At 44.0% G+C, this 11,550-nt stretch overlaps 1 protein-coding gene across 1 annotated transcript; it reads left to right on the forward strand.

Moving 5' to 3' along the window:
• Positions 1-2,632: 2,632 nt before the first annotated feature.
• On the forward strand, positions 2,633-6,164 carry LOC114567650 (gastrula zinc finger protein XlCGF57.1-like). Its single transcript, XM_028596758.1, has 2 exons — positions 2,633-5,774; positions 5,863-6,164. Exon 1 carries the CDS (start codon positions 2,851-2,853, stop codon positions 4,156-4,158), a length of 1,308 nt encoding a protein of 435 aa, XP_028452559.1. The 5' UTR covers positions 2,633-2,850; the 3' UTR covers positions 4,159-5,774; positions 5,863-6,164.
• The last annotated feature ends 5,386 nt before the right edge of the window (positions 6,165-11,550 follow it).

Below are 11,550 nucleotides of genomic sequence, written 5' to 3' on the forward strand. Positions count from 1 at the left end.
TTGATCCCCTTCTTGCTTCGCTCTCGCTCGTTGGCTCTCTTTCTCCGTCTCAAAGACGCACAAAGGACCCGTCTGTGAAAAGCCCCTCAGATCTCTGTGTACACTCTGAATCAAATGATGATTATGTAAGGGTTAACTCATAGTAACTCTAACTTATTTTATGTTCTTAACACATCACTATACATCTCTTTGAGTGCTAAGTTGTGGCAGAAAGTGACAGAACGTGACACCGGTGACAAAACCGGTATACCGTCCACCCCTAATTTGAGTGTTGGTCAGTAATGTGTATGTATTTCCTTCTGTCTTGCAGATGTGCAGCAGCTGTCGGTGGTTAAAGAAGAGGTTCCTCCTGAGCAGCAGGAGTGTAGCTCCAGTGTGGACCAGCAGGAGCCAGAGCCCCCCCCACACATTAAAGAGGAACAGGAGGAACTGTGGAGCAGTCAGGAGGGAGAGCAGCTTCAAGGGCTGGAGGAGGCTGATATCACCAAGTTCCCATTCACTCCTGTCCCTGTGAAGAGTGAATATGATGAAGAGGAAGCTCAGTCCTCACAGCTTCATCAGAGACAAACTCAACACATGGAAACAGAAGCTGATGGAGAGGACTGTGGAGGACCAGAACCAGCCAGGAACTCACATCCACTTTTACAACCAGAGACTGAAGACCAGACTGGAGACTGGAGAGTTCCTATCAGTGATTTGAGATGTAATTCTGTTGAAAAACCTTTTATCTGCCCTGAGTGTGGGAAAAGATATGTCCGGGAGCGACATCTGAAGGAACACATGAGAACTCATACCGGAGAGAAGCCTTTTAGCTGCTCTCAGTGCGACAAAAGATTTGGCCGTGAGCAACATCTAAAGGAACACATTAAAATTCATACAGGGGATAAGCCTTTCAGCTGCTCTGAGTGTGGGAAACAATTTGGCCGCGAGCAACATCTGAAGAGACACATGTTGACTCATACAGAAGACAAACCATTTAGGTGTTTAGTTTGTCCTAAAAAATGTACAACCAGAGAAAATCTGGCATACCACATGCTAGTCCACACTGGGGAGAAAAGATTCAGCTGCCGTGATTGCCACGAAAGATTTGGCTGGCCCGAACAGGTCAAAAGACATAAATGTGTTGGCCGTCAGTCCTCGCAGCATCATCAAAGTCAAAGTGAGGAGAACAGAGAAGCTCAGTCAGGTTTAAACTCTCCGACAAATGATGAAGTTCCTGTCAGTGATTCGAGATTTAGTGCTGGCGAGAAATCGTTTCTCTGCTCTGAGTGTGGGAAAACCTTTTGGACCAAGACACATCTGAAGGCACACATTAGAACTCACACAGGAGAAAAGCCTTTTAGCTGCTCTGAGTGTGGGAGAACATTTAGAACAAATACACACATGAAAAGACACATGGGAACCCACACAAGGGATAAACCATTTCATTGCTCAGTTTGTGATAAAAGCTTTTTGCGCACTGGTGATCTGAAGAAACACATGAGAACTCACACAGGAGAAAAACCTTTCAGCTGCACGGTGTGTAAGAAATGTTTTCCTTGGAGGCATCAGTTACAGACACACATGATCGTCCACACAGGAGATAAAAGACTGAGCTGCAATGTTTGCAACAAAAGACTTGCCCGGCATTCACAGATCAAAACACATAAATGTGTTGCCCATCACTCGTCACAGCTTCATCAGAGTGATACTGAGGAGAACAGAGAGGCAGAGCCTCCAGCCAGCAGAGAAACTCAACACATGGAAACAGAAGCTGATGGAGAGGACTGTGGAGGACCAGAACCAGCCAGGAACTCACATCCACTTTTACAACCAGAGACTGAAGACCAGACTGGAGACTCTTCTGATCCTGAGACTGATGACAGTGCTGATTGGAAGGAGACCAGAGAACCTCAGTCAGCTTTAAACTTTCTGAATAATCAGGAAGTTCGTATCAGTGATGAGAGATGTAGTGTTGCTGAGAAATCCTTTAGCTGTTCGGAGTGTCAGAAAAGATTTGGGACCAGTGGAGATCTGAAGAAACACATGAGAACTCATACAGGAGAGAAACCTTTCAGTTGCTCAGTTTGTAAGAAATCGTTTACATTGAGTGGAAATTTACAGAAACACATGAGAACTCACACAGGCGAGAAACGATTCAACTGCAGTGTTTGTGACAAAAGATTTGCCTGGCTTCATCACATGAAAAAGCATAAATGTGTCGGTCGTCAGTCCTCACAGTTTCATCAAACGGAGGAGAATATGCTCACTGTTACACCCCCAGTTAGCTTGAAACCACAGTTTTCCTTAATTTGTTTTTCAGTGTTCCCTGCAGATGTTGAGCAGCTGTTGGTGGTTAAAGAAGAGGTTCCCCCTGAGCAGCAGGAGTGTAGCTCCAGGGTGGACCAGCAGGAGCCAGAGCCCCCCCCACACATTAAAGAGGAACAGGAGGAACTGTGGAGCAGTCAGGAGGGAGAGCAGCTTCAAGGGCTGGAGGAGGCTGATATCACCAAGTTCCCATTCACTCCTATTCCTGTGAAGAGTGAAGATGATGAAGAGGAAGCTCAGTCCTCACAGCTTCATCAGAGACAAACTCAACACATGGTAACAGAAGCTGATGGAGAGGACTGTGGAGGACCAGAACCAGCCAGGAACTCACCTCAACTTTTACAACCAGAGACTGAAGACCAGACTGGAGACTCTTCTGATCCTGAGACTGATGACAGTGACCGGAAGGAAAGCAGTGGACGTTCGTCTCTGGAAAATTATAAAGTCTCAGTCAGTGATTTGAGATGCAGTGCTGGTGGGAAATCATTCAGCTGCTGTGAGTGTCGGAAAAGATTTGGCACCAAGACAATTCTGAAGATACACATGAGAACTCATACAGGAGAGAAACCTTTCAGCTGTTTAATCTGTAAGAAATCTTTTGCGTCGGGTGGAAATTTAAGGATACACATGAGAATGCATACAGGAGAGAAACCGTACAGTTGCTCAGTTTGTGAGAAAAGATTTGGAACCAATCAACGTCTAAAGAACCACACGATAACTCATACTGGAGAGAAATCCTTTAGCTGCTCTGAGTGTCCAAAATGTTTTGGAACTGAGACGCATCTCAAGAGACACATGATAACTCACACAGGAGAAAAGCCTTTCAGCTGCTCAGTCTGTAAGCAATCGTTTGCATTGAGTGGAAATTTACAGAAACACATGAGAATCCACACGGGAGAGAAGCCTTTCAGCTGCAGCGTTTGTGACAAAAGATTTGCCTGGCGTTTACAGATCAAAAAACATAAATGTGTCGGTCGTCAGTCGTCACAGCTTCATCAGAGTCAAACGGAGGAGAACAGAGAGGCAGATCCTCCAGCCAGCAGAGAAACTCAACACATGGTAACAGAAGCTGATGGAGAGGACTGTGGAGGACCAGAACCAGCCAGGAACTCACATCCACTTTTACCACCAGAGACTGAAGACCAGACTGGAGACTCTTCTGTAGCTGAGATTGAAGTTAGTTATGATGATTGGGAGGAGACCAGAGAACCTCAGTCAGGTTTAAAGTCTCGGAAAAATGAGGAAGTTCCTGCCAGTGATTCGAGATGTAGTGCTGATGAAAAACCTTTTAGCTGTTCTGAGTGTGGAAAAAGATTTGGGGCCAAAACAACTCTGAAGAGACACATGAGAACTCACACAGGAGAAAAACCTTTCAGCTGCTCCGAGTGTAATAAATCTTTTGCAGATAGTGGAAACCTACGCTTACACATGAAAATCCACACAGGCGAGAAACCTTTCAGTTGCACAGTTTGTGTTAAAAGATTTTTGCACAAGTCGCAACTACAGATACACACGATAACTCATACTGGAGAGAAACCCTTCAGCTGCTCAGTGTGCAGTAAAAGCTTTACACAGAAGGTACACCTGACACAACACATGACACTTCACACAGGAGAGAAACAGTTCAGCTGCAGTGTATGTGGTAAACATTTTATACGAAAGGGGAATCTGATGCACCACATGAGAATACACACAGGAGAGAAACCTTTCAGCTGCAGTGTTTGTCAAAAAAGGTTTGCCTGGCATTCACTAGTCAAAACACATAAATGTCGTCCTTCCTCACAGCTGCAGCAAACTCAAACAAAACCGATAAAAACAGAAGCTGAAGACCAGACTGGAGACTCTTCTTAACCTGAGACTGATGACAGTGCTGATTGGAAGGGTACCAGTCAGGTTTAAACTCTGATGATCAATGATGAAGCCTCTAAAAGTGGTACGGCATGTAATACAGGAGAGAATTCAGTTGCTCAAAAATGGACCAACATTATTATTAAAGTGTTTTATTAGGTTTCCAAGCCCGGGAAGACCGGGGCCACGTTGATGCAAAGCAATGCGGCTCCCAGTACCAGCGATGCTGGGAACCCTATAGAGAGGTGAAGTCCCTCCCCCTTCCGGTTGACCTCATGGGACCTTAATTCAGAAAAAAAATATGCGTGATAGTAAACGGAACTACATATGTCGTCTCGCGCAATTTACGTCGGAAGGGGAGGGACTTGGCCTCTCTATTATTATCGCAACGATTATAATTATAAACCGTGCATGGGGCAGTGCATTTTTATGAATGGTTCAGTCTCTTGAAGGGACCTCAGGTACAAAAATTGACAAATGTCTGCCAGCAGGGGGCACTATTATAATAATAATGCATATTGGCCTATATCTCTCATACCGTACACCGCATCTTCAAAAACCTTGTTTCGAAAAATTATCGAAAGAATTTTGGGCAAAAATGAAAAACACCAGTATTTTTTTACACCACAAAATTCGTGGTTCGATTCCCAGGCTTCTCCGGCCACATGTCAAAGTGTCACTGAACAAGACCTTAAACCCCAAGTTGCTCCCTGGATGCTGTGTGTATAGCTATCTACTGCTTCTAATACTTAGGATGGGTTAAAAGCAGTAATTAAATGTCACTACATTGTACTGTATGTATGGGACGATTTAAGAATAAAGTTTCATTTTTTGAATTTTAAAAATATGAACCTTTGCTTACCTACGCCAAATGGACCACATTTGGCGTAGATTGGCCGTTAGAGGGCGCTACAATTACAAAAAAATTTATATCTCATGAAGGGATCATGTGATATTTATGAAACTTGGAGTGTACAATCTAGGACGACTCCTGAGGCCACACGTACAATGGTGTACTGATTTGTCAAAATGGGCGTGGTCCATTACACCCAAAAATGCATTGATGCTTTTTTGAATGGATGTATAAAATGCATGTAAATGGGAAATGTGCATTTTCAATTCACTACAGATCTTGCACAATATTTTATGACGTCTGCCCCGCAGCCGTCGCACTTTGGGTTTCGCGGACTCCAAGGGTTATCTAGAGGGATTGGCGTCAATTTCTTTTTTTTATCAAGGATGTAGCCTGAGATAGCACTGTAAATTATGGACTGTATAAGTGTCTATCATCCATTCTGTTGTTGGGATTTGTGCGATGCTTTTGAAATGTCTGTAAATCCTTGCCAATATATGAACCCATGCCTCTAATAATACAGCCAACATTAGCCTTAGCTAACATGGCTATTGTTTAGCCTGGCCAGCCAGTCTGATTAATTCATAACGGTTAGGCCTACTCCTAGGTAGCTTCTCTGTCTCTCCTCTCTCCCTCGCCTCTGTCTGTCCTAATTGCAGGATTGGAGTCTGGTGTGCGGCTGCCTCTCATCTACCACAATCAACCTCTGCTTCATCTACCCTGTCATTCCTTCACTCTGCGTCAGATCGTAGTCAAGACAACCACAGTTAGTCTCGCTCCAGACAAACCTTTGCTTATCTGTTTAAGTTTACTTGTATGTTTGCCTGTCCTGATCCCTTCTCTTGTGCCTCCAGCTGCCTTTGGAACCTGACTCCTGCTACAGCTTCACTCGTGCCATACACCGAACCAGAACCACCACCACTGGACCCCACCACTAGCCGGTCTGCTGTCTCTCTCTGACCGACCCGCTCCTTCCCAGAATTCACCTGACCTGTTCTCTGCCCTGGAAACCTGGACTTGCTTTACCCCCCGGAAACCTGGAATTGACACTTGAGTACTTTGAATAAAACCTGTTAACTCACACTCCTGGTTCTGCGTCTGTCTGCATTTGGGTTCTGTTCCTCATTCAAAGCTAACAATAACAGTAATATAGAGCCAATTAACCAAATACTTTTCTAACCTCTGGTGGATTTGTGAGGACTATGGTTAACTGCTCATCAGATCTCTGCAGGGTAAATCCAGACAGCTAGCTAGACTATCTGTCCAATCTGAGTCCTCTGTTGCGTGACTAAAACTACTTTTGAACGTACACATGTTCCACCAAAACAAGTTCCTTCCCGAGACTATTTAGCAGAGGCACCGTTTCTCCGTCTGGAGCTTCGCGCCGCCCAAGATGATTGTGATTGGTTTAAAGAAATGCCGATAAACCAGAGCACATTTTTCTCCCATCCTGAAATGCTGTGTGGACTAGCCAGACCTTCCTCTGCAGTGCTGTGGAGAAAGCACATATTCCAACATCAGAACTGATGAGAGACACTTAATACATTCCTTTGTTTATGGTGCTATATTGTGCTACATCGTTAACGAAGACAGAAAATCAGTTCTTCGGCCAGTACAGGTTTGGGGGGTGGATGGGTCAAACAACACAGGACTTCCTCCAGGAGACTCAATTTGTATCCCGCTCTTGTCCCGCGTGTCACTGAAACGTACATTTTATAACCCCACCCACCACCGACTTGAACAAGTTGCAGAGGTGACGTATTTTTCTCCATCTGCTCCGCAGCTCTGTGTGTGTCAGAGCTGAGCCCTGCTATCTGTGAAATATGCGGAGAGGAATAAGGAGATCGCGCTTACATATGAACTCTCAGGTACTGAGATTTGACAGGATTGATATGTGAATTGGTCCCTGGTAGTACCGGCCTAATCCGGTTGGTACCCTAAAAAGTACAGAGTGTCATTGCCCAACTTTAAAAAATGTTGAAATGTAATCTGGTGTTTTAAAGACTGCCTGGGGCAGTCAGTTGAGAAAATAACTAATAAATAAAATTAGACTAAAGATGGACAACAAGGCCACATTAACAACAACTGTAACAGTATACAGTACCAATACAAGATTAATATATGAGGAATTCATGAAGGGAAGACATTTCACATTATTTACTAGTTGTCAGGCAAACCAACAAGGGTTGAAGGCGTGTTAGAGGTACTGCAGTGACTCTGGGAGGGTTTTATCTCCTGGTATTGGCTGGACAAACCCTGTGAGGAATTACAAATTGTAAAATCTTGAGTCCCTCTTTGTTTTTGTAATGTCATGTGTAACGCTTAAATAATATAACATGTACATTTACTATATTAAAACGTTTTTCAGAGCTCTGAAAATGTAATAAAGTATTTGTCTTTCTTCCAAAATGTATTTTAATCATTAATATTCTTTGTGGGTATTACTGAGGAAGTCTTGAACACTTCTGGACTTTTATTTTGAAGCTCAGCAACTGGAACACTTCCGGACATTTAAATTTTATTTTGAATTTTTTGCGGCTAACTTCACACTTGGAACAAGATGGCGTCTAGCGGAAACTTGTGTGAGCAGAGTGTGTTTGCTGTGTAGAGAAAGAGGTAAAATGTGTAAAGTCCAGATGCTGAGAGCGTTGGTGGAGCAGCGACTAACTGCGGCTGCTGAAGAGATATTTGGGCTGTTTGAAAGAACGATAGCAGAGTACGAGGAGGAACTTTGTCGTTCAAAAGAGGAGAACGAGCGACAACGGGAGCTACTGGACGCTGTTTACAACCCTCAGATTCGGCTACACAGAGCAGGTTTGGTCCCTTAACTTCCTAAAACTCAGGATCTTTTATGTTTGAATCTATTGTTTAGTTGATTAAACATTGTAAAGAACTGACAGGTAGATTTGGTATTATTAATATTAATGTGTGTCCTCCAGTCTTTTGGTCAGTTATCATCATGGCTATATTCAGATAATTTACTCAGTAAAAGTACTAATACCACACTGTAAAAATACTCTGTTAAAGTAAAGTCCTGCATTGAAAATGTTATTTCAGTAAAAGTCTATAAGTATTATCAGGAAAATGTAGTTAAATTACAGAAGAATCCTCCCATTTTAGAAAGTAAAGGATCCAAACAGTTGTGTGTAATGATCTAATCATTTCAGCTGGACTTGTAGAAAGACATCAGGAGATATAGTAGGCCAGCACCATATTGGAAAAAAGTGACATTGCGATTTTTTTTTTTCCTGCGATATGAAAATAGACAATGTTTTACAAGATTACATAAATAGCTCTATTTGGAAATAATAAATCATTCTTTACTAATGCGAGGATTTTTGTAGGGGAGTGCATCTACATAGAAACTAAAAATGAAAAAGGAACTTTTCTAATGTGAACCATTCTTTGTTGAACTTTAATACTTTACAAACGCCAGAGCGAGAGAGCGCTGTGACTACTCTTCTGAAGTGATTTTGGAGAGGGACATTAGGTAGTTAAATACGCAGGCAGAGCCTCCAGCCAGCAGAGAAACTCAACACAAACCGAAGGTAATTGTGACGTTTTGAAGGAGAGCGGAGAACCTCCGTCAGGTTTGAGAAGTCATGTGACTGTGTGTTGATGTGATCACACAGCAAACGTTAACGCTTATAGACAAATAATCAGTACAACTGTCTTCTGTTATCTGAGCCAGTGGAAGCATGTAGATGTTAAACAGAAGAGGCCCCAGGATGGAGCCTTGCGGAACGCTGTATTTCATATTTGTCTGCTCAGATGTTTATCTATAGACACAAAGTAGTCCCTGCTGTTTTAAGTAGGATTCAAACCAGACCAGAAAATTAAATAAGAATAAGATAAGCCTCAGGTATAAGTGTCAGTCTTTACAGCACTCAGGCTGAAAGTTAGAATGCAGAAACATGAAATATTTTTTTTTACCACGTAAAGAGATTTGAAAAAAAACACTGTGCTGTTGATGCTGTCTCTCTGTGTCTGTGTTAACGTCTCTTTCTGTGTGTTTCTTGCAGATGTTGAGCAGCTGTTGGTGGTTAAAGAAGAGGTTCCCCCTGAGCAGCAGGAGTGTAGCTCCAGTGTGGACCAGCAGGAGCCAGAGCCCCCCCCCCCACACATTAAAGAGGAACAGGAGGAACTGTGGAGCAGTCAGGAGGGAGAGCAGCTTCAAGGGCTGGAGGAGGCTGATATCACCAAGTTCCCATTCACTCCTGTCCATGTGAAGAGTGAAGATGATGAAGAGGAAGCTCAGTCCTCACAGCTTCATCAGAGACAAACTCAACACATGGAAACAGAAGCTGATGGAGAGGACTGTGGAGGACCAGAACCAGCCAGGAACTCACATCCACTTTTACAACCAGAGACTGAAGACCAGACTGGAGACTCTTCTGATCCTGAGACTGATGACAGTGCTGATTGGAAGGAGACCAGAGAACCTCAGTCAGCTTTAAACTCTCTGAAACATGATTCAAGACGTAAGAAAACATTCAGCTGCTCTGAGTGTGGGAGGAGATTTGGAACAAAGTTCCTTCCTGAGACTATTTAGCAGAGGCACCGTGGCTCCGTCCGGAGCTGTTTGGCTTGTTTTATTTTGTAGAGGGAATATCATTTTCTTCTCTTTTGTATAAGGACTTCCTCTCCAGCACTGAAAAAAACGTACTTATTTAAATCCATTGTATGTTGATTTATTTATTTGTGCAAATAAACCAAATTAAACTAAGCTGCTGTCGTCATGGCCGGTGTTTAAGGCCCCGTTTACACGAAGGGAAGACGCAGATATTTTCCTGCGGTTTGGCCTCTCATTTACACGAAAACCCCGTTTTTATCACAGAAAAGCGATTATTTCTAAAAACTCCAAAGTGGAGATTTTTTGGAAAACTTTGTTTGCATGTAAACTGAGACAAACGGAGGTTTAGGCAGCCGAGAGAGAGAGAAAGAGAGGACGTGATTGGTTGCTGTTGTTGCTATGGTCAGGATTCTGATTGGCTAACGTGGGCTTGAGGTTCTCGTTACACCGCCACCTACAGGTCTGGCGTGCTCTTGACGGCATTGACGGCATATATACACGCGGGTACATGTAAACAAACACTTTTCTGAAAACGGAGCGGTTGAAATGTCCGTTTATGAAAATAGCCGGCCGCGTGTAACTGTGGCAGAAATGGAGGTTGATGGTGAGAAGGCGGCTGAGTGCAGCTGGTGCTCTGTGTGTGTCAGCCGTGGCGTGACGAGGTCTCGGGGGCCGATCAGCCTCTCTGGGGGGTCTAATAAGGGAGGATGTCTGTAAGTATAATCAAACTGACCAAAATCTTCTAGGTCTGCACAATATGAGAGAAAAATGAGATCATGTTGAATATCTTGATGACGATATTAACTTGTGATTATATAATCAGATATTAAAGTGTTCTCAGATCTGCTGCTTTCAGGATTCTGCCAAAATACAACAAACTGTTGAGTTTAAAACTAATGAAAGGAAATAATTTACAACTTTCAAATACAATTTCAATATATTGAACATTGAATTGAATATAAAACGCAGCACTAAAAAAAAGAAGAATGTTTTCTTTCAACTAACACAAAAAAGTATTTTGCGATGTGTTTTTTGCGTTAGTTATCGCGATGACGATAAAAAAACAGATGTACTAACTAAAGGTAAAGGTACTTGTAGCAAAATTCATTCCCTGCATTTAACCCCTCCCTCAATGGAGCAGTGGGCAGCCAATCACAGCACCTGGGGACCAACTCCAGATCTGAGCCAGTGCCTTGATCAAGGGCACTGCCTGGAGAACCTGGTACATGTTTTTGATGGTGGGGGGGAAACTGGAGCACCCGGAGGAAACCCACGCAAACATGGTGGAGGACATGCAAACTCCACACAGAAAGGCCCCGGAACAACCTGGTTTCGAACCCAGAACCTTCTTGCTGTGAGGCCACAGTGCTAACCATTGGGCCACCATGCTTTTGTGCCCACTTCAGGCATATTTGTTTTGCAACGTGCGCGTAAAAGCACGGCGAGGTATGTACGAACAGGCCGCACTGAGGTAAAAGCGCAGACAAATGGCAAAAAAAGGCCTGTGAGTTTCTGTTCTGTTTTCTGGTTTTCTAGTTCCTGCCTCTCTCTGTGTCTCCTGTGTCCTGCCTCTCTCTGTGTCTCCTGTGTCCTGCCTGCTCCTGCCAGCTGACTGTGCACACCTGCCATCGCCTCCTCGCCGTGTACACCTGCCCGTCATCTACAATCAAGCCCAGTATTTGAACCCCGGATCCACTCATCACCTTCGCTTTATCGTTGCTTCAGTCGTCCTGGTCTGTTGCTGACCCTCTTTGTGTTTCTCCTCTGCAGCCATCCTCTCCATACCTCTCCGTTACCTCCAGTCAGCTGGCTTCACCATTCGGTCCCCTCCTCACGGCTCCCTGCTCCATCCTGCCTCCGCTCCTGCTTCCAGCCATCCCCTCTTCGACTCCCCTGTTCCCCGGACTCCAGTGCCTCCTCCTCGGTTCCCTCGGCCCCGGTTTCCCCCCGCTCCCCAAGCTTCCTCGTC

The sequence above is a fragment of the Perca flavescens genome, chromosome 14 (genome assembly GCF_004354835.1).
Source record: "Perca flavescens isolate YP-PL-M2 chromosome 14, PFLA_1.0, whole genome shotgun sequence".
In the NCBI taxonomy this organism is placed as follows: Eukaryota; Metazoa; Chordata; class Actinopteri; order Perciformes; family Percidae; genus Perca; species Perca flavescens.

What these genes read in the sequence shown, in the direction of transcription:
- LOC114567650 (XM_028596758.1), top strand. Translation starts at nt 2,851, where the DNA reads ATGAGAACTCATACAGGAGAGAAACCTTTCAGCTGTTTAATCTGTAAG.